This window comes from Sciurus carolinensis, chromosome 15, assembly GCF_902686445.1.
Source record: "Sciurus carolinensis chromosome 15, mSciCar1.2, whole genome shotgun sequence".
NCBI classification, from domain to species: domain Eukaryota; kingdom Metazoa; phylum Chordata; class Mammalia; order Rodentia; family Sciuridae; genus Sciurus; species Sciurus carolinensis.
In genome coordinates, this window is record NC_062227.1 from 31310140 (window position 1) to 31335922 (window position 25783).

Here is a 25783-nt window from a genome sequence, read left to right on the forward strand (position 1 = left end):
TCCCCCAGCCCTGTTTTTGCCCTATGCCATTGAGTTCTAACCTTAGCACTTGTGTGTTTGGTTAGCTTATGGTCTTAGTCATGCTAATGTCACCATTTTTCTAAGACCATTGGTTTTGAGCAAGTTCCCTGCTTATTACTTACTTGACATTCTGCTAGAATTATTAATTCTATATATGACTGTTCATATTTCAAATTTTAATCTTAGAAAATATTATCTTCTATGTAGAATATTTTTGTTCTATGTTTGTGATAATCAGTTTAATGTCAGAGGGCATGTTTTTATTGTAATCAAATTAGTATGAACTCTTATCCCTAAATTAAATCATTTCTCCTCTGTTGGTAGATAAATCATTCATCCTGTGAAAACGTTTTAGCTATTATTTCTCTTGCTATTGGGGGAGTAACTGAAGGTAAGTATAGTTTTGTTTTGTTTTTCAAAGTTATATTGGATATGACATGTTTTCTTGAAAACTTTCCCCCATACCTCTGTGTCTGATTTTGTTCATTTGTCAGATATTGCCTAACACCCACCATTGCCAAGATTTTGTCCCAATCAAATTAATCCACACTTGTTTTTCATCCCTTCAGTGCACATTTTGGCACTTTCTTTATTCTCCATTTGTTTCATTCATTCAGTAAATATTTATTGAGCATCTACTATGTGCCTGGTAGTAATTTAGGACTTAGAGACTCAGTGGTTCACCACATATTCCCCACCTATGGAACTAGTTAGTAATGGAGGAAACATGTGAATGTCTTACTGTGATGTAAGTACTGTGGTTGATTGGGAATGAAGTGTGGTTGGAGGAAATAAAGTAAAAGTGATTTAAATTTCAGATTATTTTTCCTTTTTTTTTTTTTTTTTTTTTTTTTTGTGGTGCTACTGGGGATTGAACCCAGTGCCTTATGCTTGCCCTACCTCTGAGTTCCACCTCAATCCTTTTTATTTTATCTTGAGACAAGGTCTTTCTAAGTTTCCCAGGCTGTCCTCAAACTTGGAATTCTCCTGCCTCAGTCTCCTGAGTAGCTGGGATTTTAGGTATGCACCACGAAGCCCAGCTAAATTGTACAATCTAAAGGAATCAGGAAAGGTTTTAGAAAGGAAACTAACATGAGAGCAGAAATATGAGACAGTGAGTTCATCAGAAACAGAAAAGGGCCGGGTTCAACATGGGTAGAGAACTGTGTGGAGCAGGAGGGGTGAGAGGATAGTGAGAATGATAAGGAAAAAAAGCAGGAGTGGCAAATTAAGGTCATTCCTAAAGGACTTTGTATGCCATACTGAAGAGCAACTGGAGAAGAATAATTGAATTGAGAGAGACTGCTGACAGGAGAGTATTAAAATGGGCCAGTGAATAGTATAGGATAGTTTCAAGAAATCTTAAGTAAGTTAGGCCTGGTGGCACACACCTGTAATCTAGCAGCTCAGGAGGCTGAGGCAGGAGGATGGCAAGTTGAAAGCCAACCTCAGCAACTCAGCAAGACCTTATCTCTAAATAAAATATAAAAAAGGGTTGGGGATGCCGATCTGTAGTTAAGCACCCCTGGCTTCAATCCCTGGTACACCCAAAAAAAGAAACCTTAAATAAACAAAGTACATAGTAAGTACACAGAGCCTAACACATAAAAGGAGCTAATAATTATTAACATAATAGTTAAATATATTCAGAAAGAAGTGAAAAATATTAGTATTCTTTAACCAGTTTGGCTAAAATATTCATTTGATATATTCAGATAATACATGTGAAAACTAGGTTTGAACCTAGAAAGCATTATATATATATATATATATCATGTAGTATTTTAATTCCTATTTTTATAAAAACCGGAACATGCAAGGTAAAAGTGGCCTTCCAGTGTTGCAGCAAGCTATTTTGTGAACTTAAGTTTGTAAGTTTTGACTTTACCTTTCAGACTTTTATACAAGCTGCCTAAAATTCATTCATTCTTTAGGCATAGTTGAGTTCCACAGTGCAGTGTTCCTTGCCTATTTTTTGTCAAAACAGTTTGTAGTGTGTGCTTATTCATTAACTTTTAGCATTATCCTTATGAAACTGGTGTTGCTTTTACACTTGAAGTTGTAAAAGGTACTTAGAAACTTAATTGGGAAAGGTGAGGATTTATGAATTTAAACTATGAAGTCTTAAATGCATTTTTATTTTATTTGAGCAGGAATTTTCTTCTTAAAAGAGGATTATTTATGTGACCTATTTTAAGATTGTCCATAAATAAGTTTAATTCAATTCAGTGGATATTTTTTGAGCTTCTTCAGTATCAGACACTTGCTAGTTCAAACATACAAAATGCCTACCTTTTAAAAGCTAGGTCTATTGCAAAGGTTATTAGTTAGGATATGCTATGGGAATTTATGTACAGTGTGCTTTAGAAGCATAGAGAAGGTGGTCTGCTTAAAGATATCAGGGAGTCTTTTAGATGCTTTGAAAGGTAGAGTCAAAATTTGCCATGTAATAAAGAGAAGGAAGACTGTTTAGTCAAAAAAAATTGTAAGCAAAATCATGGTAATGTGAACATTTGGAAATGAGAGACGGGTATGTGTGGATGTGTGGCCAGTGTTAAGATAATGAGAGAGATTGGTGTGGAAGCTGGGATACAGGCTATTAAAGTTCTCAGAGATCATATAACCCAATGGTTCCTGTTCTTGCCAGCTCATCAGAATCACTATGAGCCATTCTCTATTTTTAAATGAAATTCCCAGGCCCTTGTTTAGTTCTGTTGACTCATATTTTTTGACAGTAGAATACAGATAATTTTCCTAAATTCTATAATTATTGCATGTGTTGTAGACTACACTGTAACAAAAGGAAGAGAATATGCCTCTTGGATCTACAGGCAATAGAGTATCACAGAATCTAAGTTTCATGAAGGACTTTGATGTCACCTTATCTCTGGCCCAGCCTGCCTGCCTGCTATAACTTTCCTGATAGGTGGTTTCCCAGGCTCTCCTAGACCATGCCCATTGATGGTGTCCTGTTAGACAGTTCTTATTATTTCAACCCTTGTGATGAGTTGAAATATGCTGCCTTAGCCACCCACTATTTCTAGGCAGTATTCTCACATTGCATTCTTGATGCCTTACCAGTGCAGAGTAGAGCTGGAAATACTATTTCCTTTTTCTGGATATATTCTATCAATGCAGTGTTTGGGGATTACTGTGCCCCTTGACTTTTTTTTTCCCCTTATACCATAGGTAAGTGTACATTTTTAAAACACAACATTAGTACCATTACCTTTAAAATAGAAAAAAAGAATGAGTAGGGATAGAAAAGTATTTTTAGCTAGTCTAAATTATCTTTAAGAAAAGTCTTTAGGGTTGGTAGGGTTGGGGATATAGCTCAGTTGGTAGAGTGCTTGCCTCACATGCACAAGGCCCTGGATTCAATCCCCAGCACCACAAAAAAAAAAAAAAAAGTCTTTATTATATTGCTCTTTAGTAATAGTGTCTTTAGAGACAAACTAACTTTATTTTAATCATTCTTTTCCCTGAAACAATACTGTTATTTTAAATGTTAAATCATAGTTGAAATCAAATCAAACCTTTTCATCTGTTTTTGAAGATAATCTTTTTAAATCAAAGATAATTTGGTAACATTAGAAAACATTCAGAAATGAGATAAAGGGGAAATCCTAGTCCTAATCCTTCTACTTTTAAAAATTACCATTCATTTTGGTATGTGGGTATAGTTTTTCTGGCTTTTAAAGACATTTATTGTTATGATACACATATAATTTTGAATCCTACCTTTTTCACTTAACATTATATCAAGCATTTTTCCAAGTTATCGTAGTCATCATAACCCTTGTTTTTAATTGCATATATTCTCTCAAATAGCTTAGTGGTGAAGAGAACAGACTGTGGAGCCAGACTGCCTGGGTTCGTATCCCAGCTCTACCATTTATTGGCTCTGTGATCCTGCACAAGTTATTTGACTTTTTTGTGTCTTGATTTTCCCATTCAATAAAATGAAGATAATGTGATTTATCTCCTAGGGTTATAAAAATTAAATGTATATTTAAAGCTCTTAGTGTGCCTGACATATAGTAAATGCTCTAGATATTATTAAAAAAAAAAAAACTACTGTATCACCTTTATGAAGTTGAGTGTACATATCAAAAAATTACTTCAGTATGTCTATTTTGGACTTTAGGTTGCTTTTGTTTCTTGTCCCTATAAGACTTTGATGTGAGTTACAAAGTGTACCTTTTAGGATATACTTCAGAATTATTTTTCATTGGTTATTTTACTTGAAAGTTTTTTAAACTTTTAAATGGATTTGTGCTCCACTTGAAGGTATTTGTACTGCATCTACACCTTTTGTATTGCTGGGAGATGTTTTGGATTGTCTTCCTTTGGATCAATGTGACACGATATTCACTTTTGTGGAAAAAAATGTCGCTACATGGAAATCAGTAAGTGCCTTAGTTTCTTTTCCTGTTAACATTATCTCTGAATAGATCCCAAGTTCTGAGAATAGTTGTGTTTTTTTGCTTGTATTTCTTTTTTTTTTTTTTAATACTTTTTTTGGATGTTGATAGACCTTTATTTTATTTATATGTGGTGCTGAGAATCGAACCCAGTGCCTCACACATGCTAGGCAAGTACTCTACCCACTGAACCACAACTCCAGCCCCTTTTGCTTATATTTCTGATATTGCTGATTGCCCAAAAGTTGGTCCCTATGAAAGAATTATATACTGTGCTCTCTTGGGAAAGCCAAATAAGAACCATGTGGAGAAAAATTTGAGTGCAAAACTTGATTGAGTAGTAAAAATTAACTTGAAGATACATACTTTCAGATAGTTATAGCAGATACAGAGTTGTGTTATTTTACATATCTGAAAATATTTTTTATTTCTTTGAAAATGTTATTAGCTTGACAAAAGTGAAAGAACAGCAGATTCTTAGCGCATATTAGTGTTCTTTAATATTTCACTTCCTGTGACTTATTATTGAAAGGGGTGTGACAGCTTCTGAAGAATAATAATAATTTCTGTGTTAATTCCAGAGTACATTTTATTCTGCTGGGAAGAATTATTTATTGCGGATGTGCAATGGTAAGTAATTCAGTGAAAAAATTATTATTTTTAAAAATGGAAGTGGTTGAATTACATACCAGTGATAACATCAGTTTCTTTTGTTGTTGCTGTTTTGCTATTTTTTAATTGGTGCATTATAATTATATATAATAGTGGGAATTTTTGCATATTCATACATTCATATGTTTGCATTATAATTATACATAACAGTGAACATGTTACATATTCATAATTTGGTCAGTTTTGTTCCCCAGTTGTCCTTCATTGATAAAATTTTAAAGATAGACATTAGTATCTTCATTTTTAGGAAGCAGTCTGATTTATTAAAACCGATCATTAATTTTAAGCTCTCTTCTGTGTGCAAACTATGAAAGTAAGAAAAATGTTGTAAAATTGTATTATCCATGCCGTATTTGTTTTGTTGCTGATAGTAGTTTTCGTGACAATGATTTCTTCCCCCATTTTGAAACCATTTCTTTAGGAAAACACTCATAACAAACTCATTAAGAAAGTTAGATATTGTTGTAAGATTCTTTCTGTGTAACATTCATTCATTTCTCTGTATTATTAGATCTTCTAAGAAGATTATCTAAATCTCAGAATACAGTCTTTTGTGGACGAATTCAACTGTTTTTGGCCAGGCTTTTCCCTCTATCTGAAAAATCAGGTAAGTTTTTATACAGTGAATAACTTCTTCACAGGAAATTTTCTACTTTTTACTGGATTGAATTCTACAATAATAATAAAAATGGTTTAAAACATTGAAAAATAGTATAGAAAATTGTTACTGTATTTTCTTTTACTTGTACATAGTTATACCAGTCCTAAATATGTAAGTTATCCTGAAACAGAGTCATTGATTCTTCACGTTTAAAGCTTATTAATATGCAGTTGAATCACACTGAAATATGTAGATAGGTACCATTGTGGTTTTTTTTTTTTTTTTTTTTTTTTTTTTTTTTTTTTGATACTAGGGAACCTTAGGGTGCTTTACCAATGAACTACATCTCCCGTCCTTTTCTTTTCTTGGAGATAGGGTCTAGCTGAGTTACTGAAGCTGGCTTCAAACTAGTGATCCTCCTGTCTTAGCCTCCAGAGTTGCTGGACTTACAGGCGTGTGCCACTGCTCCTCGCTCTCCTTTATTCTTGTGGAATAGTTCTGGTTGATTTCAGATTCTAGGTTAGCACTAGATATAAGATTTCATTTCATGGGAAATCTTTATCTTATCCCCTGTCTTCCATTGTTCTATAGACAAATCAGATATCTAACGTTTTTGGCAGTAATCTAGATTTTTTTCTCTGTTCTTAAATTTTTCTTTTTCTATGGTTTTCTTCAGTTTTACTCTGATGTATCTATGTCGTCTTTATCCTGCTTGGGATTTGTGGGCATCTTAAATCTGTAGATTAGTGTCTTTTATCCTGTTTATAAAAATTTTAGCCAATGTTGCTTCATATGTTGTGTATGCCTCTTTCCCTGTGATCTTTTTTGAATTTCCAATTAAATATCCATTATACTGCCTCACCAAATTCCCTGTGAACCCTAAAGAAATCTCTAAGATGTGAATTTTAGATAGCCAGCTTTGGCAACCCATGCCTATAGTCCCAGACTGAGGTGGGAGGATCACTTGGGCTCAGAAGTTCAGGACTAGCCTGGGTGCCATAGTAAGACACTGTCTTTAAAAAAAAGAAAAAAGAAAAAAAAAAAGAAAGAGAAATAATTTTAGGAAGTATGTATGTGAAATCAGGTGTGGTTTTTATTTCTGACTTGATCTTTTGTTTATACTTTTAGTATTTTATATGTTTGGGGATTTTGGGTTTTTTTTTTTTTTTTTTTGGTACCAGGGATTGAACTCAGTGGCACTCGACTACTGAGTCACATCCCCAGCCCTATTTTGTATTTTATTTAGAGACGGGGTCTCACGGATTCACTTAGCACCTCACTTTTGCCGAGGCTGACTTTGAAGTCATGATCCTCCTGCCTCAGCCCCTGGGATTACAGGCATGCACCACTGCTCCTGGCTGTATTGCCCAGTTACTTCTCAGAATTTAACATGAGTTATATTCTTACACAAGTTTAGTTGTCAATGGATTTGCTTTGAAAATCTTTAAAAATTTTTTTTAATAGGTCTTAACTTGCAGAGTCAGTTTAATCTGGAAAATGTCACTGTTTTCAATACCAACGAGCAAGAAAGCACTCTGGGTCAAAAGGTGAGACTGATATAAAACCTCAGAGATCCTCTCTATAATTTTGTTTTTCAAATAATTCATATGACTGAGCCTCTAAGTCATCAAAAATTTGAAAACTTTTATTTCTAATTTGTAGAAGTAATACGTATTTATGTAAAAAAATTCAAATTATTTAAAATAGAAAGTATAGCTAATTATAATTTAAGGTTATGGAATATCTATTTTTCTATTGGAGTGGATTTGTACAGTAGCTATACTTAATAGTAGTAATCTAAAGTTGATTATAGAGTAGCTATACTTTCCGTTTCAAACATTATTTGAATTTTTTTACACCAAATACATATTATTTCTGAAGCCATTCTTAATATTCTCCGTCTAACCTTTTAGGACTTTTTGTATGTATGTACAAATTTATGGGGTTTTTTCCCCAAATTAGATTATATAGTACATACTGCTCTTAAATTCATTTTCTTCTTTTGATGTGTTTAAGCATCAGTACATTTAAATGGTTCATGATAAGTCTTTAAATGAATATATCATTATCCCACATTGTTAGACATTTAGATAATCTCATATTATAAAAAACTATTAACAGCATTACAGTGAATAGTATTGTATATATCATTGCTAAATTATGCAGGTGTCTCATTTAAGTAAATTTGCTAGGTCAAAATATGTACACATTTCAAATTTTTATAGCTATTGCCCAGTTACTTCTCAAAAGGATTGTGCCAATTTTATACTGCCATCAGTGGCAGATAGAGAATGCCTTCCTGTTTTCCCAACCACACAATACTGGGAATTTTTAATTTTTCAAAATCTTTGCTTACTTGCTATAAATATCTGAAAAAAAGTCTCCATTTATTTGATTAATATTACAGTTGAATAATTTTACTGTATATTGATAGAAATTTATTTTTCTTCTAAGATTGCTTCTTCACGAAACTTGTCCATTTCACTATAGAATTGTTTTTATCAATTTATGTATTTCCAAAACATTTAGCCATGAACCATTTGATTCCAGAGAATCTGTTGACCTGTGTTGAGAAGAAAACTGACTTAAATCTTTTCACTATGTCTTCATGCCTATGTTATGTCATTATCATGGTGCTCTTTAGTTTTTGGATTCCTGTCACATAGAATTCCCATTTTCTTAGAGATTATGTGTCCAAATGTTACTGTAACCAGAATTCTCTAGTACAGATTGTCAATATGTACATGACCTATTATTCTAGCATTTACCTTCTGCCTGATAACTACTTCATGACAGGCTGTCCATTTTTTAAAATTTAGCACACTGAGGATAGAGAAGAAGGGATGGATGTAGAAGAAGGTGAAATGGGAGATGATGAAGCTCCAACAACATGGTGAGTTTTTAAGCACATTTCTCAATTTGCAAAAGATAATCCCTTAATGATTTACCAAGTACTGGAGTGAGGATATAAATGCTTATAGATTTATTTTATATATAATGTTCATATAGATGGCTTAAATCCTAAATCAGTAATGGGCTGTGTTGATGGATCTTGGAATTGTGTGCAGGTAGTACGTCATTTACATAGCCTACTTTATGCATATTCGCAGCATTTGAAAAGCCAACCAAGGGCAACCTTTGGAGCTTCTCTTCTTCCATTAAACTTGAAGACCTGGTACCTGGGGGTATTGCACTGACATTTAATGAAATGGAAGAAACAATGACCTCTTCTCTTCCTTTTGTCTCTTATTACTATGTCTTTTCTCATCCTCTACATCCTTGAGCCTTCCTTCCAAATAATTTCTTCACTGTGCTAGTTAGAAGCAGCGAGGAAGAGAAAAAGGAAGCTATGAAGGAAAGCGTACTTTCACTAGCACTCTTCCAGGTATCTGGCAATGAAAGTTATCAGTAGTTGTAAAGAATTGGAAGAATTTGCATTTTTATCACCCAGATGATGAAGAGGGAATTGCTGTATCTGCACAGGAAGATGTATTCCTGCCATGCCAGATTTCAAATTCAAACAGACCCCCATCAGCAGCATCTGGAAGTAGTATAGTTCCAGGCTTGACTACAATACTTCCCATCTTCCTTGAGCAAGTTACTTCACCTCCCTACAGCCTAATTTCAGTATCTTTAAAATATAGTAATGCCACCTACTCACTGTAGTTGTTGAGAGTATTAAATAAGTTTATGATCAGAAAAGGCCTGCTAAGGCACTTGGTTGTTATAATTACTGTAGTTGCTGACATTACATAGAGTGGAAAATATAAAGCACTCTGAACCATGTCTATCTGGTGTCTTGTAGCTAGCTATTAACTACAGTTATTAACTATACAGTTATAGTTTTTCTTGTTGATGTTGTTTTATGGGGCACAGGGATTGAACCCAGGGATGCTCTACTACTGAGCTACATCCCCAGCCCTTTTCTAAGAAAGGGTCTTGCTAAGTTGCCAAGGCTGACTTCAAACTTATAGTCTTTCTGCCTCAGTCTCTAGATTATTGGGATTCACATGTGCATCACCACACCCAGCAGTTATAGTAGTCTTTTAGAAACCTACTTGTTCATGTGCATTATGGATAGGGTGGCCAGGGTGGTCAACTGTAAGATAATGGGTCACCTGAAGGGCAAACAGGGCCCCAAGACAAAGCTAATTGGATGCTGCCTAGACCTATGGAGACAATTCAACTCTAATGTTAAGGTCATAAATTAGTCCCACTGCAGAAGAATCCCTTATAAGAGTATCCAGCATTCAGCTTCCCTTCTGTCTATTGCAATCACTATTTTTTGAATGAAGCAACAAGTGTATGGGGAATTACTTAGGGGGTATATCAGTAAATGGTATTAACCACTATGATTTACAAAGCAGAACATGAGGTCCATTTCATATTTGACTCAAATAGACATCAATAAAAATTTTTGTATTAAAATTCCAACATGTAAAGTCCTATAAAATAGATGAACAGTTTTGTTTTGTTTTAAACCAAGTTTTATATTTTGGTAAAATAGCTATGCCTTTTTTTCCCTTTCTTTTTCTTTCCTTTTTTTTTTCCTCTTTCTGAGGCAGGGGGTCTCCCTGTGTTGCCCAGGTTACTCCTAGGCTCGTGATCCTCCTGCTTCAGCTTCCTCAGCAGTTGAAACTACAGTTGCACTTGACTGTGCCCAGCTCTAGACATTCAGTTTTAGGTAGTAACTGCTGCTTCTAATTTGTTACTGTTTGCTCATGTAATAGCTACATATTCTTGGTGTGGATAAGAAAATCCAAAAGTTCTTGTTGAATGGTAAAGGTGAAACAAAAATTGCAGTGGGTTGAGGATTGAATGAAAAGTGATGTAGTAGTAGCATAGAGTCTAGATAACTTTTTCAAGAAATTTCTTTATCCATGAAAGAGAAAGGAAAAGCATCTAACAGGAATATAGCCATGAAGCAGGGGGTGGTTAACAAAATATACTAGCATCTCAGTTATGAAAATTTCCTAATATATTTACATATATTAGGAATATATACTAATATATATATTAGTATATTTGTGTGCTAATATGCTGATATATTAATACTACCTTAAAATTGATTCTGGGCTGGAGTTACAGATTGGTAGGAGAACACTTGTCTAGCATGCATAAGGATCTGAGTTGGATCATCAGCACCACAAAAAATGAAATAGATTCTGTGGGACTTCAAACACATATCAGGCCAATTAAAGACAATGGGAGAAATCAGAAGTCTTTACAGGCAGATTAACAGCTTGAAATAAGGTTGTTATTGATATCAAGCATTAAATTAGATGTGAACTTCTAGCAATTTGAATGACAAAAATGGTTATGTGAGTCTCTCTGTAAGAGGTTGCCTGCCATTTTTCTTGAAACAAATTTTCCTGATTTTTCAAGATGTATTTTTATATTCAGTCAATCTCTGAGTAACCTCTGTGTATATATACAGAGATATAATCTTTAAAAGCAGTTTCATTTCAGAAATATTCATGTATGCAAATATTGGTTCTTGGTATTTCTTGGATACAAGTAATTTGTATAATGCTTTTTTCATTTTCCAATTTCCTTTTGTGTTTTGGAAATTGTTTTTCTGTGTCTCTTGTATCCATAAAAAACCTGAAGGTATAATCTTATTCCTGTAAATCAGTTAAGTGCGTGAACTTTGTGATCAGTTTTCTTGCAGATCAGGGCTTTTTTTTTTTTAATGTTGTAGATGGGAAAAATACCTTTATTTGACTTATTTATTTTTGTGGTGGTGGTCAGGATCAAACCCAGGGCCTCACACATGCCAGGCAAGTGCTCTAGCACTGAGCCACAACCCCAGCCCCTTGTTCAGTTACTTCTAGGTTCACGGCTTTGTTACAGGTAGTTGAAGTTGTCAGAGATGTGAATGCACTTTATCAAATGTGCTTCTATATGTTTTACTAAAATATTTTTTGTTCTATCTGGAATTTCTTATATATCTTTTCAAACTTTTGTAGAAAACTAATTTTAGACTTGTAGTTTTATACATTTCTATTCTAACCCTCTTATTTATATAGAAAAAAACTAAAGCACTTTTTAGACTTTCAAATATTAACCCTTACCCCACCCCTCAAAAATGTGTTAATAAGTATGTGGTAAAAATTATGCTACCTTTTTTTTTTTTTTTTGATATTGGGTTTGAACCCAGGGATGCTCAACCACTGAGCTACATCTCTGGTGTTTGTTTATAATTTATTTAGAGACAGAGTCTCAGTGAGTTACTTTAGGGCCTGGCTAAGTTGCTGGGACTGGCTTTAAACTCACAATCATTCTGCCTGAACCGCTGGGATTATAGGTATGTGCTATTGTGCCTGGCATGCTGATATATTTTAGCATAATCTTTTAAAAGCATTGTAATACTTCCCCTCATATGCCTCAGCATCCAAAAAAGTAATATTAAGTGTATCCTTTCCAAAGATGAAAAATAGTGGATGAATTTACTTCCTTTTACTGGTCAGAATCGAGAAGGCAGTTCTTAACATAATGATTCTCTTGTAGATGACTATTGTAGATGACTAAATCAACTTTGTTCCCATACAGAATTATAATCTTACTTATATTATATTATATTATAGTACATAGCTGTACATACAGATAATTAATTTTTGGAATTAATTAATTTTGGAATTGTTGGAAATTTTTGTGACTATTTGAGAATATGAAATAGATGATAATTCCTCAACCATTATAGATGATTATAACCTCAAACCATTTTTTTTTTATTATTGTAAACAAATGGGATACATGTTTCTCTGCCTGTACATGGCGTAAAGGCATACCATTTGTGCAATCATAAATTTACATAGGGTAATGTTGTTTGATTCATTCTGCCATTTTTTTCCCTTTCCCCCCACCCCTCCCACCCCTCCCCTCCCTCTATACAGTCCTTCCTTCCTCCATTCCTGCCCCCCTCCCTAAACCCAACTCCAACCCCAACACTAACCCCTCCCACCCCTCATTATGTCATCATCCACTTATTAGCGATATCATTCGTCCTTTGGTTTTTTGAGATTGGCTTATCTCACTTAGCATGATATTCTCCAGTTTGATCCATTTACCTGCAAATGCCATAATTTTATCATTCTTTATGGCTGAGTAATATTCCATTGTATATATATATACCACATTTTCTTTATCCATTCATCAATTGAAGGACATCTAGGTTGGTTCCACAATCTGGCTATGAACTGAGCAGCTATGAACATTGATGTGGCTGTATCTCTGTAATATGCTGATTTTAAGTCCTTTGGGTATAGGCCAAGGAGTGGGATAGCTGGGTCAAATGGTGGTTCCATTCCAAGTTTTCTAAGGAGTCTCCACACTGCTTTCCAGAGTGGCTGCACTAATTTGCAGCCCCACCAGCAATGTATGAGTGTACCTTTCTCCCCACATCCTCGCCAACACCTGTTGTTGCCTGTATTCTTGATAATAGCCATTCTAATTGGGGTGAGATGGAATCTTAGGGTGGTTTTGATTTGCATTTCTCTTATTACTAGAGATGTTGAACATTTTTCCATATGTTTGTTGATTGCTTGTAGATCTTCTTCTGTGAAGTGTCTATCCATTTCCTTAGCCCATTTGTCGATTGGATTATTTGCATTCTTGGTGTAGAGTTTTTTGAGTTCTTTATAGATTCTGGAGATTAGTGCTCTATCTGAAGTATGATTGGCAAAGATTTTCTCCCACTCAGTAGGCTCTTTCTTCGCATTGCTGATAGTTTCCTTTGCTGAGAGAAAACTTTTTAGTTTGAATCTATCCCAGTTATTGATTCTTGCTTTTATTTCTTGTGCTATGGGAGTCCTGTTGAGGAAGTCTGGTCCTAAGCCGACATGTTGAAGCTCTGGACCTACTTTTTCTTCTATAAGATGCAAGGTCTCTGGTCTGATTCTGAGGTCCTTAATCCATTTTGAGTTTAGTTTCGTGCATGGTGAGAGATATGGGTTTAGTTTCATTCTGTTGCATATGGATTTCCAATTCTCCCAGCACCATTTGTTGAAGAGGCTATCTTTTCTCCATTGCATATTTTTGGCCCCTTTGTCTAGTATGAGAAAATTGTATTTATTTGGGTTTGTGTCCGTGTCCTCTATTCTGTACCATTGATCCACCTTTCTATTTTGGTACCAATACCATGCCGTTTTTGTTACTGTTGCTTTGTAGTAGAGTTGAAGATCTGGTATTACGATACCCCCTGCTTCACTCTTTCTGCCAAGGATTGCTTTAGCTATTCTGGGTTTTTTATTCTTCCAGATGAATTTCATAATTGCTTGCTCTATTTCTGTAAGGTACATCATTGGGATTTTAATTCGAATTGCATTGAATCTGTATAGCACTTTTGGTAGTATGACCTCAAACCATTTTTAATATGACTAATACTAAAAAAAATTTCATTGATTATTTTGAATCATACAGAGGATTTACTACAAACAATTTCTTGGGTTAAAAAGTCTGAAAATTTTGCTTCAACGTTAGAAATTAAAACATTAATCAATTATAAATTTTAAAATTAAAAGAATTTCTTTCACCACCAAAGATTTGTAACAGCCATATGAGAAGCTGACTTAGTAATATCATAAAGTCACTAGAAAAGGGCTTATTTTTGTTTTACTATCTTGATTTGTATCTTATGTGTTTGACTCATACTAGGACTTATTAATTTAGTGTCCTAAGATATAATGCCTGTAGTGTTTAACATAGGTTCAAAGTAATTAACAATTGGTTTAAACAATGTAGAAATTCATTTCTTTCCCATGTCTAAATCCAGGCAGTCCAAGGCTTGGAGGCCAGTACTTAAATTGTCTAGAGACCCAAATTTCTTTTAATTTCTTATTCTACCATACTTTGGTGTTTGCCCCTTTTCATATAGTAAAGTCTCCTTTGAGTCAGAAGGAAGGAGAAAAGGCAAATGATAAAATGTGGTTCAAAAGTTGCCCATGTGACTCCCACTCCCAACTGATTTTACATGGCCACACATAGCAGCAAGAGAGGTCAAAAAACATAGTCTTCTGAATACCCATGTGTTCAGCCAAAATTCAGAGTCTCCACTAATATAAATAAAAAGGGTTTATTGGGGTCTCTCAGTCTTCTCAAATTGTAAGTATATATAAATCAGGTATGGTGATGCATGCCTGTATTCCCATCTACTCATGAGGCTCAAGCAAGAGTGCTGCAAGATCAAGGACAACCTCAGCAACTTAATGAGACCCTCCCTCAGTATACAAAATAAAAAGAGCTACAGATGTAGTTCAGTGGTAGAGCTCCCTGGGTTCAGTTCCCAATAACTGTCCCCCAACAAAAGTCTATAAAATTATTTGTGAATGTGCACTTTTCTGAGGAAAGAGATCATGGCTTTCATGAGTTTCTGCATAGAGTTTGTGATCCAAGGAGAGTTAAAAACATTTACCTATTTGTAAAACAATTTTAATGATTTAATGTAATATTTATTTTATTAGCTCCATTCCAATTGATTACAACCTGTATAGAAAATTCTGGTCACTTCAGGATTACTTTAGGAACCCAGTGCAATGCTATGAGAAGATTTCATGGAAAACTTTTCTGAAGGTGAGTTGCTAGTCATAGACTATCAAAAATCCATTATTTTATAGCTAATGGCAGAGCTAAATCTTATTCTTGTTTGGCATACTTTTGATTAGAGAATTCTGCCTGATATTTTTATGCCTATTTTATAATGTACAGAAGCTAAATTGTAAATTAACATTTAAATTGCTGATTTTGTGGAGTTTTAAAAGTGACTTGAGAATATGAAAGTTGGTAATGAAAACTTTGAGAATTTATTGTATAATGATTATTGTCACCATAAATAACAAATTGTTGATTTCTTTTTCAGAATACATTTAGTCTTTGCACAAAATTATTTTAGCTATCCTATTTTAAAAAGGATCTTTAAACTATGACCTGGGTCCAAATCAGCCTACAGCCATAGAAACAAAGGTTTATTGGAATGCAGCCATGACCATTCATTTATCTCTGGTGGTTTTTGTGCTGTACTGTCAGAGTTGAGTAGCTGCACCTAACAGTATAATGGGCCACAAAGCCTGACGTAATTACTGTTCAGTCCTTTACAGAAAAAGTTTACCAAACTTGTTTGAGAATAATTCTCTATATTTCTTCATCCTTTTTTTTCCTTTTTCTTTTTTTTTTTTTTTTTTTTTTTTTTTTTTTTTTTTTTTTTTAAGCTAAAGATTTGTTGTCCTTTTTGGTTCTAATCACAATCCGAGATAAGTGGGTAACTCATAAAGTAGCATGGTGTGTGTTGTTATTTTTAATAGTTTTTTAAAAATAGTTTTCATCTTTTATGCAATTTAGAGGGGACAATACCATCCAAATTCAGATTAAGTTTGTTAGCAAGAAATTGTTAAGGAATTTTCTTCTAGCTAGACAGAATGTGACCTCATTTTTGTTTGGTCACAGTCTTAGCACAGGAACTGCTTGAAAGTTTCCATAGCTGGTTAAACAATTAATTTTACTGGTAAATTTCTGTATACAGTCAACCCTTAATATCAGTAGGTTCACATCTGTGAATTCAACCAATGATAGATTGAAAATACTTTGGGGAAAAAATAGCACTTGTAATGAATACATACAGACTTCTTTGTCTTATCATCATTACCTAAACAATATAGTATAATGAGTGTTTTCATCACATTTACATTGTATTAAGCGTTATAAGAAATTTAGACATGATTTAAAGTATACAGGAAGTATGCATAGGTTATGTGCAAATAGTTCACCATTTTGTGTAAGTAACTGGAACATCCTGAGATTCTGGTAATAGGGCAGGAGTGAGGTCCTGGAATCAATCCCCCATGAGTGGATACCAAGAGAGTACTATATTCTCAAAGCATCCTTTCCCTCAAACTGTAAGAAATCATATTTCTTCAGGAAGAGAAATTTCTTTGCTACTTTGACAACAGAGTGAAATCTCATAAAAAAGAGTTTTTATCACCATTTTGCTCTTGTAATTTTTCTTGGAGGTTGTGCCTAACATTATACATATATGGTTTACGGGAAATAAATTTAAGTATTTGCTACGGAAAAGCACTAAACAAATTTTTGATAACAATGACCAAAAAAACTAACTGATATTTTTACTTTTCAGTATTCTGAAGAAGTTTTAGCTGTTTTTAAGAGTTATAAATTAGATGATACTCAGGCCTCCCGGAAAAAGATGGAAGAATTGAAAACAGGAGGAGAGCATGTGTATTTTGCAAAATTTTTAACAAGTGAAAAGGTATAAATCTTTTCTTTTTCACTGTGAATAATTATAAGTATTCTTTTTTCTTTCTTTTTCTCCCCCCTCCTTCTAGCCGTTAGTCTTTTTAAGTTCCATAGGGATGTTTCTCACTTTACTTTCAGTTAAAGCTGACAAATGTTAGTTTTAAAGTCTCATTTCTGCCTTGAACATGTAGGACTAATTGATTTCAAAGATAAAAGAGGTTCTACATTAAGTTTGTTTTGTAGACATTTCAGAATAAATGAAGCTTAAATACTTTTAAGTGTATGCATTTTAAATCTTAAATTAGGATTTAATATGCATTTATGAAAATAGTATTTTATAATTAGTTTATCATTTAGGTACAAATAAGGAGTCTTAAAGTTTCCTGCTAATCTGTTTATACTTCTTAATGAGTAATTTCATTCAAATACCATGCTAAGGGATTGTATAACTTTTTCTAGTCAAAATGGCACAATGAGTTTATGTTTCAGCTCACTCCCTTTGCTCCAAACACATAACAGTGACAGGTAAAATATAAAAAGAGAATGCCAAAAGACAAAGCGGGGCTTCCAGAAACAAGATCAATGTCTTCATGGACCAGAGCTCAAGTAACGAGTGAAACTGAACACTTAGCCTATTGAACTATATCCAAAGCAGTTGGTGGCATCAGGAGTTTCACTACAAACAGAGATCAGATTTGCTTCATGTGGGACCAGGAACCAGAGCAAGATTCACTCCTGGAAGCTGGGGGCTGGGGTAGAATTTTATCTACTTTTGAAAAGAAATCAAGAAAAAATATTAGCAATCTTCTGCCAAGGCCTATGGTCTTATAAGAAGTTATGGACCTAAAGATAACAAAGACTCAACTTTGTGTCCATTTGCTTTCCTGGTGACTGGATATATGAAACCTCCTGAAATTCCATGACATAACTGCTCTAAAATTCATCATTAAAACTATTTCCAGATTTGGTCCCTGGAGCGTTAGTAGAAGCAAATGCAAAGCCACTAGACAGGAAAGGGTGCACACAGAGGGGAAAGAAGGGAAAGTAAGTGAACAGAAAAAAAACTGCTCATTTAAAACTGATTGATTAAAATTTCAAAATGTGTAAAGAATCCAGTGAAAGATCACCAGCAAAATCACCTGTTGGGATATGCATATATTTATTCCAAATGAAATATACAGCCTGACTAAGACTTAATAAATGTTTTGGATACTCAGATACAACTGATTTTCTTGCTCATTTGAAAAGAACAAGAAATTGGGAAACAGAAGCAGGCAGAAATGCAGTGGGACAAGTGAAGATGACACCTAATTGGGAGCCCCGGAAATGAAAAATGTAATCAAAGCACAACACATAGAATTTAACTAGAAACTGGACATAGATGAAAAGCGAACTAGTGAATTAAAAATACTGATGTTCTTATCAAGAGTATAGCACAGTGAGACAGGTTTCGTTTTTTAAGTGAAAGAGCAGTTAAAAATCTTGGAACAGGGTGAGAAATTCCCTACATCTGTCTCATAAGTTTTCCAAAGAACAAAATGGAGGGAATGGCATAGAAACTGTATTGAAAAGAATTGAAGGAAGTCCCAAGTCCCCAGATTAAGAGCGTGCTACTGTTAATTCAGCAGAAGAAAGAAAAATAAATTCATACTTCTGTACACCATGTTGTAACTGAGAGGAAATATTTTATAAAAACTGCCACCAAAAGAAAAAAAGATTTACTGAGAAGGAACAGTTATTTGATGTAGCAGATTTCTAAGTTTTATCAGCCACCAATATTAGAAGACAGTGGAGACATATTTAAGTGCTGAGAAAAAACAAAAAATAACTATGATTCTAGAATTTTATACCCACCTAAATGCACTCAACACTGAATGAGAGAAAGACATTTTTATTCAAAGACTGGGAAAACTTACCACCCAGAGATCCTTGTTTTTAAAGTACTACTAAAAGATGCCCTTTGGGAAGAAGGAAATTGAACACATAAGAAATAAGTTGGGGTCTGGGGAGATAGCTCAGTCGGTAGATTGCTTGCCTGGCAAGCACAAGGCCCTGGGTTTAATCCCCAGCATCACAAAAATAAATAAATAAATAAATAAGTGGGATACAGAAAAGAATGGTGAGCACAAAAATTGAAAAATGTGACAGTAAATTTACTCTTAAAACTTTTAGTATAAAAACATAACGCGATTTTTAAAATTAATGTGGAACTTAATAGTAATATAGAAAGGGAAGGCAGAAATGTTTAGTGATTAAAATCCTTGTAATCTTCAGGAGGAGGAAAGGAATGCTGAATAACTTTAGACTTTGAACATTTGTTAAAAGGGTAACCACCCAAAGAAAAACAACCAGTAGTTCTCAAACAGCAGAGAGATTAAAAATAGGGCACTGAGTAGTATAGATTTATCTTATAAATTCACAGATGGTTGTAAGGGAGGACAAAAGGAGCAGAAGCTAGTATAGAAGTAAGTCCAACTTATATCAATAAGAAATTTAAACTGATTTATTTACCTAATAGAACAGATGATAAGGTTGAATTTTAAACTCCAGCTCTGAAAAAAATAAAATTCTGCAAGTCATAAATACACACACAAGTTGGGCTTGGTGGTGCTCGCCTGTAATCCCAGCAGCTAGGGAGACTGAGGTAGGAGGATCATGAGTTCAAAGCCAGCCTCAGCAATAGCACGGCGCTAATCAACTCATGAGACCCTGTCTCTAAATAAAATACAGAATAGGGCTGGGGATGTGGTTCAGTGGCAGAGTGCCCGTAAGTTCAAACCCTGGTAACCACCCCCTGCCAAAATGAAAAATAAATTTTAAAAAAATACACAGCCTGGTGCAATGGTGCAAGCCTATAATCCAGCGACTCAGGAGGCTGAGGCAAGAGGATCATGGGTTTGAAGCCAGCCTCAGCCATTTAGTGAAGCCCTAAGCAACTTAGACCTTGTCTCAAAAGAAAAATTATAAAAAAGGACTGGGGATGTGGCTTTAGTGGTTAAGTGCCCTTGGTTTATTCCCTGGTACAAACACACAAACTCCAGCTTCATTTATTAATTTAATGAAACAAATCTGTAAATTCTTTGGTTAAATTAAGAACTCAAAACTTATTTTACCTTCTATAGAAGAGGAAAAGAAAACCCCAGCTCTTCTCCTTGCTTAACAAAGAACCTTCTCAAAGAAACTTACCTTTCAGAAAGCTGAGGTATCGAGCTGGGGATACAGTTCAGTGCAGTAGAGTACTCGCCTAGAATGTGTGAGATTCTGGGTTCAGTCCCCACTGAAAGAAAGGGGGGTGGGGTGCTAAAGCATCAGAGGATTACCTGTAGCATTAAATAATATCAGAGCAAAAAAAATTATAAAACAGCCAAGAATTAATGTACATAAGAGTTACAAGTTACATTTCTTAGGACATGCAGTCGTTACAGATAACATTTCTAAGAACATTTTAATAGTAGAAAACAGCAGAGTTAAACATTTTCAGAGACATCTCCATATTTGATTGATGCTTTTGTCATTCTCCATTCACTTTATGAGACCTGACTTTCAAATAGTTGTCCTTTTCTGAAACTTTGTAAGGCAAACTGTCACCAGCAATTAAGAAAGCATGACCTTTCAAGGTTCAGCACTAGAGTTCCATTAGTTAATACCATGAGATAGGGAAAAAAGTAACTTTGAGAAACTTTAAACTTAAAATATGAAGGGAAAGAAAAGTGCAGAGACTTGTACTAAAGAGACTATGAGGCATATAGTTTGGTTGTAGTTTGGCATTGCAAGATTAGATCTTTCATTGCTTTCATAGAACTTATGACCCCATCTCATAGGGCTGTTCCTACTCAAAAGCATTGTTTTGTTTACATGGATGCAGTCAAGCTTTTCATGGGAGAGTTAGGAGATGATTCATGGCAAAGATGATACATTTTTGGTTGGAAACAGGCCAGTAATTCCTCTGCATCAACTGGTGGGACTTCTCACAGCTATGATGAAAATGATTTGGCTTGATTTCTCTAATACAGTGTTATCTAGCACATCACTGTTGTGCTTCGGGTGGTCACTAGGGAAGTAACAGAAACCTTATTGCCTTACTTAGTATGTCTTGAGGAGAGAAACCAAATCTGCTGTTTATTTTAGATTTCATCTAATTGTCATATGATATGTAGGCAATCTGTCCACCATTTTAATTGAATTAGTCTAAATCCTAGGGTTAGTTTATTTTTCATCCTAATTAAATTTCACTAATTAAAACTAATTATTTTTCATTCAAATTAAATGTTTTACTATCTTCGCTGAATCCAAATGAAGGACTTCATAAACTTTACCCTTTGAAATCTTCTAAAAATTTTTTGCTAATAATTGTGTAAGTTTTAGCATCTGGGAATATTTCTTCCAACCCTGAAAAGGTAAATAGAATTACTAAAACCTCTTCCTATGATTGACAGTTTTTTATTTAAGTAAAATAGACCCTAAGTGGTCCTTGAGGCAAAACACATAAGCTATCCTCTTTAATTGTGACACTTTGACTCTATGGGCCTGACAGAGCAGCTTCTTAAATATCATTAAATTTGTTAGAAATTTTAGAGCATAATCATCATTCTTAATTATTTTTAGAATCTCTCATACAAGCAAGATATAAGAGTAAATTAGCAGCGGCCATCTGGGAAAGACTGAACACAAGGTCCAAAAGATCCCTTGCCATATAGCCTCTGAGTTTGGAGCCTAATTTGGGAGAAAGATAAGAAAGAAAGTCCAAAAGTCTTGGCAGAGGAGACTGGTTGTTTGATAAATTAAAGATAACAGCAAAGATAGAATAAAAAATAGTCCAAACTTGACATATTTCTTATTAGTTACAGTAATAGAAACTTACAGCAGCCATGTCAGTGTTATTAAAAATTTTAGCTCCTCTAGAAATAAGAACTCATCGTTTTTTCAACAGTTACATAGTCATGATTTACACAAAAGGAGAATGAAGTTGATGTATTCATAAAAGTTAAAAGATCCCTGACAAGCTGGATCGTGGGCATGGTGGCACATGCCTATAATTGCCTCAGCTTAGGAGGCTGAGGCAGGAGGATTGCAAGTTCAAGGCCAGCCTCAGCAACGTCAGAAAACCCTATTGATACATAGGGCTGGTGGTATAACTCAGTGGTAAAACCCCCCTTGGTATTAAACCTTAGTACTTAAAAAAAAAAAAAAAAAAAAAAAAAGGTCTTTGATAAGAAAATGTTCTGTGCATAGTATAACTGCTAATGCTGAGTTTTGGACACAGTGTACTGAGGGCAAAAAATACATTTTATGAGCTTTGAGAAGGGGCTACATAGCCCAGAAACAAAAAGAAAATTTTTTTCTGAGATAATCCAGCTCTCTCCTCTATTATACACAGGTGCTTATTAACTTTAAATATGCTTTGATGTCTGTTTTAATAGATGAAACAATGTTTAATAGCAGTTAAAGCTACAAATTCTTTTTTAAAAGAATTCTATCAAGCACATATAATATGGATACATTAACAGATTTCCTCACCTTAATTTGACTGTTATGAAGAACAGTTGTGTTTGTGTATGGTCAGAGACATTTAGATTAAAAACTCATATTCATCATAGCTATTAAGTGGTTTTTGTATTTCTATATCTGAATTTTAATTTCTTTAGGATTGCAGATTATTTTTGCAAGGGTGGGGGATACTGGGGATTGAACCCAGGGATGTTTTACCACTCACTGACCTACATCCATAGTCTTTTTTTTTTTTTTTTTTTTTTTTCCTGAGACTGGATCTCACTAAGTTGCTGAGGCTGATCTCAAACTTAATATCCTCCTGCCTCCGCCTCCCAAGTAGCTGGGATTACAGGCATGTAAATTTTTGTTGTTTATTTTACTGAGAAATATTATAGTCCTAAATCTCCTTTAAAGTATTAGTACAGAAGGTTTCTTAAAACCTTTGTGACTTTGTTACCTTTTATTAAAGAAAAAGGAGACATGATAGCTTCTACCCTCAGTGGACTTCTTTTTCTCTTCATCAGAGACAACAGTTGAATAAGATGTGAGGAATGTACCCATTATCAGTTGAAAATCATTTTATATCTAATCCTCTACACTCTAATTTAGTATCCAATTCATTTTTGAAAGTTAAAAGTTTTAATCATGACTCTCCTCTGTTTTTTTGGTTTTGTTTGATTTTGGTACTGGAATTGACCCAGAGGGGTTTAACCACTGAGCTACATCCCTTTTTATTTTTAACTTTGGGATCGGGCTTTGCTAAGTTGCTGAGACAGGTCTCTAACTTGCAATCCTCCTGCTTCAGCCTCTCAAAACACCTGGATTACAGACATGCACCACTGTGCCTCACATAGTTCTCATTTGTAAACATGACTGTCTAGCCTGTTTTTTTCCTTCTGATCTGAAAAGATAATGGGCACATTCAAAGCATTTGGAGTTTGTGGTTGATTTCTTGTCTGAGGCGATTTTTAACCTCTCTATCCAGGATTACAGAAGTACTTAGTGATGCTTTTAAGCAGTTTAAAAAGGAAATTCAGTACATTTGAGTTTTACACTTTTCTGGAAATTTCTCATACATAACACATATTATCATTTACCTAGATGCTCATGCACCAGAATGCCATTGGTATATTTGTCTTCTGGTAGGTATTTTCCTTTTTAATGAGTTTTACATCTTAGAAACTCATCTCTTCCTAGTTCATTTGCAGTACATAGCTAAGCTAATTTCACTGGTTTGCACTAAAAAGCAAGAGAAACATACTTAAGAACCTTAAAATTTATGTGGAAAAGAACATGCAAGGGAAATTAAATGTGATATGGAGCCTGTGATAATTTGCATCCACAAGGAATATATATTCCTAAAAAGTTATTCAAAAATTGAAATGTCAGTTTAGAAAGAGACATGCCAAGCTGAAAAAAAGCTACATAAATACCAAAGAAGACTTTATAGCAAAAAGCATAAATAAATTAAAAAGCTACATAATAAAGGATTGCATGACCAAGAAGATACAGTGAATTTATTACACTTTAAAAATATGTCCTGAAAGCATATTAAGCAAAAAGTTGTAAAAGTATGTGAAGTTGACATTCACAATTTTAGTATCCATCACAAACTGATGGGTCAGGGATACTAAAAGTTAGTTATGTATATGGAAGACTTGAACAATAAAAGTAATAAGCTTGATGTGGAAACCAATACAAAGCATGTATCTATGGGATTTTCACCAAATTTGACTATGGACTAGGTCATAAAGGAAGTCTCAGCAAATTTTAAAGATTACATATCATACAGAACACATTCTCTGGCCACAGTATAACTTAAATTAGAACTTAGAGTTATAAAAAAAAGTTTAAAAAGAGGCAAATATGGAAACAAAACTGTATTCCCTAGGAGTTAACTCATAATATAAATTTCAAATGTTATAAATGTTTATCAAAATTATAAGTACAGAAAAGTATTATATATTAGATATGAGGATTACAAATAAAGAGACATGTAAAAGGGAAATTATTTCAGGAAGGACTAACAAATCAAGTATTCAACTCAAGCTAGAGAACAGACAGTAAACCTCAAGAAAATAGAACTATAAATAATAAGAGCATAAATTAATGATAGAACAAAGAAACTATAAACATCACAAAAATCAAATAGAAAACACAAATGAATACTCATTAGAGAGTAATTGTAAAAATGACAGTTTTGGCGGTGTTTTGTTTTGTTTCGTTTTATTTTATTTTGTTTTTGGTACCTAGGAATGAACCCAGGAGCACTTAACCACTGAGCCACATCCCCATCCCTTTGTATTTTATGTAGAGATAGAATCTTGCTGAGTTGCTTAGGGCCTCACTAAGTTGCCGAGGCTGACTTGGAACTCACAATCCTCCTGCCTCAGTCTCCTGAACCACTAGGATTATAGGTGTGTGCCACCACGCCTGGCTAAAATGGCACCTTTTGAATGATAGCAGGCCTAGAAGTTTTTAGGCACATATTATCAGCACATCAAAGAAATAATTCTTATTATAAATTAAAGTTCCAGAAATTTGAAAAAGAAGACAAATGACATGGTTTATTTTATGATTTTAACTTTTAAACCAAGTCCCAATAAGGAAAATGTACATGTCAACACATTTATAGAAATGAAAAAAGAAATGTTTTTAAAACTCAAGTGAAATAGCTGGGGGTTTGTGTTTTGTTTAAATAGAGGCAACTGCTAAAGGTTTATCCTTGGAATATAATTTTTGGTTCAGCATTAGAAAGATTACTGTGATACCAAATTAACAAAAGATTAAAGATTTTAAAGAACCATATGATCATCTTAGTTAAAAGCCAAGAAAATTGAATAAAATCTAACATACATGACACCACTCAGAAGTGGAAAGGATAAAATTCTCTAAGTTGATAATGAAATTGATTAAAAAACCTTGTGGCAAATTCATACAATAATGATGAACATTTTTTTAAATGTTTCCATTAAATTCAAGAACAAGAGATGGGTATTTACTAATTGTATTTCTGTTCAGCACTTTATACTGGAGGACCTAACCATTTTAATAAGAAAAATCAAGAAAGAAAGAAAAGTTGTAAGGATTGGAAAGAAAAATCAAACTGTCCCTAGACAACATAGTTGTCTACAGAGAAATTCAAGAGAACCAACAAACTGTAATAACTAACGGGATTTCGTCAAGGTTACCAGAGAAACATCAGTAATATTCCTATAAGCCAGTAATCAGTTACAAAAATGTTACTCAAAAGAGCAGTGAAAACGAATACCTAAAAGTAATCTTCATAGAGGAAGTAAGAAAGATGGAGAGATATTACTACATTTGT

General features: G+C 34.1%; 1 protein-coding gene across 2 annotated transcripts in view; it reads left to right on the forward strand.

The window, feature by feature from the left end:
* Thoc1 (THO complex subunit 1) overlaps positions 1–25783 on the forward strand; it is a 48683-nt gene that overhangs the window by 3269 nt on the left and 19631 nt on the right. For both annotated transcript variants that reach the window (XM_047525893.1, XM_047525895.1), the window contains exons 4-11: positions 346–412; positions 4312–4430; positions 5027–5075; positions 5629–5724; positions 7183–7265; positions 8538–8611; positions 15180–15288; positions 16847–16978. In XM_047525893.1, the coding sequence (XP_047381849.1) occupies positions 346–412; positions 4312–4430; positions 5027–5075; positions 5629–5724; positions 7183–7265; positions 8538–8611; positions 15180–15288; positions 16847–16978 (729 nt within the window). The remainder of the gene's footprint in view (positions 1–345; positions 413–4311; positions 4431–5026; positions 5076–5628; positions 5725–7182; positions 7266–8537; positions 8612–15179; positions 15289–16846; positions 16979–25783) is intronic.